The sequence below is a fragment of the Hyperolius riggenbachi genome, chromosome 3, assembly GCF_040937935.1.
Source record: "Hyperolius riggenbachi isolate aHypRig1 chromosome 3, aHypRig1.pri, whole genome shotgun sequence".
In the NCBI taxonomy this organism is placed as follows: domain Eukaryota; kingdom Metazoa; phylum Chordata; class Amphibia; order Anura; family Hyperoliidae; genus Hyperolius; species Hyperolius riggenbachi.
This window is the reverse complement of record NC_090648.1, coordinates 12,903,716-12,906,829: the sequence shown is the minus strand read 5'-3', so window position 1 is coordinate 12,906,829 and position 3,114 is coordinate 12,903,716. Positions and strand designations below refer to the sequence as shown.

The 3,114-nt window shown below is 40.2% G+C and overlaps 1 protein-coding gene across 1 annotated transcript; it reads left to right on the top strand.

Annotated features, from left to right (window-relative positions):
• The first annotated feature begins 421 nt into the window (after positions 1-421).
• On the top strand, positions 422-2,244 carry LOC137560860 (E3 ubiquitin/ISG15 ligase TRIM25-like). Its single transcript, XM_068272015.1, has 2 exons — positions 422-1,102; positions 1,223-2,244. The coding sequence occupies exons 1-2, from the start codon at positions 422-424 to the stop codon at positions 2,000-2,002; spliced, it is 1,461 nt and encodes a 486-aa protein (XP_068128116.1). The 3' UTR covers positions 2,003-2,244.
• Positions 2,245-3,114: the final 870 nt, after the last annotated feature.

The window sequence follows — 3,114 nt, the reverse complement described above, 5'->3', positions numbered from 1 at the left end:
TAGCAACATGGGGGTCTCAAAACAACGCTCAAATGACCTAAAGACAAAGATTGTTCACCATCATGGTTTAAAGTGGATCCGAGATAAACTTTTACTCATTGCATAATTGTGTTCCTTACATATAGTTTATAGGGCTTTCCTCAAGCCAAATACTTTTTTTGTTTTGTTTTAATACTCTAATTCCCTATAAACTAAACAAGCCTCGCCCACAGCATTTAACTGACATTTTTTATCGTAATAACCAACAATTTATACAGGAAAATCATGACGATTAACAAGGTTGCCCAAACTTTCGCATCCCACTGTACTTTCATACCTTTGCTCGTCTTGAGTACACTTTTACAATTGCAATTGGCTCTTTTTAATATAATTCTGCTTATCGTTAATAACATTTTTCTTTTTTTTGTTGTTATAGTCAGCAATGGCATCTGCTGGTCTGAGAGAGGAGCTGAAATGTTCCATCTGTCTGAGCATTTATACAGATCCTGTAACCTTGAGATGTGGACACAACTTCTGCCGGGGCTGTCTTCATCCTGTTCTGGCCACACAGGAGGGGTCTGGAGGATATTCCTGTCCTGAATGCAGAGAGAAGTTTCAGGAGCGGCCGGCACTGCAGAGGAACATAACGCTGTGTAACATAGTGGAGAGTTTCCTGTCTACTCAGCCAGGTCAGGAGGAGTCTCAGGTCTTCTGTACTTATTGCATTCATGCTTCTGTGCCTGCTGTGAAATCCTGCCTGCTGTGTGAGGCTTTTCTGTGTAATGATCACTTACGGGTCCACAAAACATCACCAGAACACATCTTATGTGACCCCACCACTTCCTTGGAGAACAGGAAATGCTTCTTCCATAAAAAGTACCTGGAGTATTACAGCAATGAGGATGCTGCCTGTGTCTGTATATCCTGCAGAATTGACAGAGACAATTGTGGGGACCAGGTGGAGTTGCTGGATGAGGCCTCCAAGAGGCAAAAGAAGAAACTCAGAAATGTTTTGCAGGAACTGATCACACAAAGACAGGAAGCTAAGAAAAAAGTCCAGAGTCTGGAGGAAGGCAGGAGAAAAGCACTAGAAAAAGCAGATGCTGAAACAGAGAGAGTCAGAGCTCTTTTTATAGACCTCAGGACACGCCTAGGAGATCTGGAAAAGAGGGTCCTCAATGACATTGGCAAACAAAGACTGGGGCTTCTACGTTCATATGATGAGATTATCCGACAACTGGAGACAAAGAAGGATGAAATGTCCAGGAAGATGCGTCACATTGAGGAGCTGTGTAACATGACTGACCCACTGACTGTCTTACAGGAACCAGACACAGGTGACACGTGTGACACGGAGGAGGGGGATAATGAGGACAGGGACAGACATGATGAAGGGGATCTGGATGTGGCCGGCATCTCACACACATTACACACAGAACTGGCTGATATCATGTCTGGGGTAACTGGGGGTATCTATATAAAGGAAGTTGCCAACATAGTTCTGGATATAAACACAGCCAGTAATAGGTTACGTATATCAGATAACAGGAAAGTTGTGTTTTGGTCACCTGATGGTCAGAATTACCCAGAGGCACCAGAGAGATTCCTGTATCCTCAGGTGTTGAGCAGCCAGAGTTTCTCCTCAGGGAGACATTACTGGGAAGTGGATGTTGGGGGATCAGAGGGATGGATAGTTGGGATGTGTTACCCCAGTATAGACAGAAAAAGAAGACCCCAGTCAGCCATTGGATACAATACTCAGTCCTGGGGGTTGTACAGAGAGGGAGAGCAATATTTAGTGATACATGACAGTAAGTGGACCAGGTTATGTCTCAGTATCCCTGGTGATATGGTTGGGATCTATCTGGATTATGAGGCCGGGAAGATCTCCTTTTATAGCCTGGGTGACCCGATCAGACACCTCCACACCTTTACTGCCACCTTCACTGAGCCCCTACATATTATATTGGGTGTTGGAAAAGGCTGTATAAAAATAAATGAGAGATCTGAAGACTTTTCCTAGAAACTGGGGAAATATCAAGACGGGACAGTCAGATCAATGCGTTATTTCACTAACAGACTGAAGAGCTGGTAAAAATAACACTTTCACACTATTTTTATACATTCAGGATCCTGATTCTGAGAAAAGCATCTTGTCTTTTCATTGCTACAGATAAGACCTTTTTATTGAATCCCCAGTTTAGATTAACCAGTCATTAGTTCTCATACCTGGTGCTTGATGTTACCATAGCTCCCAACTGTCCCTCTTTCCTCCTCATCGGTCCCTCTTTCAGGACTGATTTATAGATCTATGTAAATATATGTATTTTTGTACTGAAAAATGTGTTTAACCATTTCAGCCCGCAGGGATTTTTCACCTTATGCATCAGAGCAATTTTCACCTCCCATTCATTCGCTAATAATTTTATCACTACTTGATCTATATCTTGTTTTTTCCGCCACTAATTAGGCTTTCTTTGTGTGGTACATTTTGCTAAGAATGATTTTTTTATAAATGCATTTTTTTTTTCAAAAATTCATTATTTCTCAGTTTTTGGCCATTATAGCTTTAAAATAATCCACGCTACCATAATTAAAACCTATGTATTTTATTTGCCCATTTGTCCCAGTTATGACACCATTTAAATTTTGTCCCTATCACAATGTATGGTGCCAATATTTTATTTGGAAATAAAGGTGCATTTTTTCCGTTTTGCGTTCATCACTATTTACAAGCTTATAATTTAAAAAATGTTCGTAGTATACCCCTTCAAATGCATATTTAAAAAGTTCAGACCCTTATGTAACTATTTATGTCTTCTTCTTTTTTTAATTGTAATTTTTTTTTCCATTAAAAAATTTATTTGGGTAATATTTTGGTGTGGGAAATAAACAGTTCATTTTTAATGTTATTATATGTGTAAATTGTAATGTAAAAAATATGTAGATGTAGTTTTACTATTTGGCCACAAGATGGCCACCTTGAATTTTTTCCCCCCTTCTGCTTCTCGCTAAGCGTAAGCACAAGGGGGACGCGGACATTTTTACATGCAGAAAGACTAAAGCCTCTTGTAAGAGAGTTTTGTTTTTTCTGCTGGGGACACGGATCGGTGATCAGAACCATGTTCCAGTTTA

What these genes read in the sequence shown, in the direction of transcription:
- LOC137560860 (XM_068272015.1), top strand. Translation starts at nt 422, where the DNA reads ATGGCATCTGCTGGTCTGAGAGAGGAGCTGAAATGTTCCATCTGTCTG. An exon ending in CTGAAACAGAGAGAGTCAGA is followed by an intron (nt 1,103 to 1,222) that starts GCTCTTTTTATA and finishes CGACAACTGGAG; the next exon opens with ACAAAGAAGGATGAAATGTC.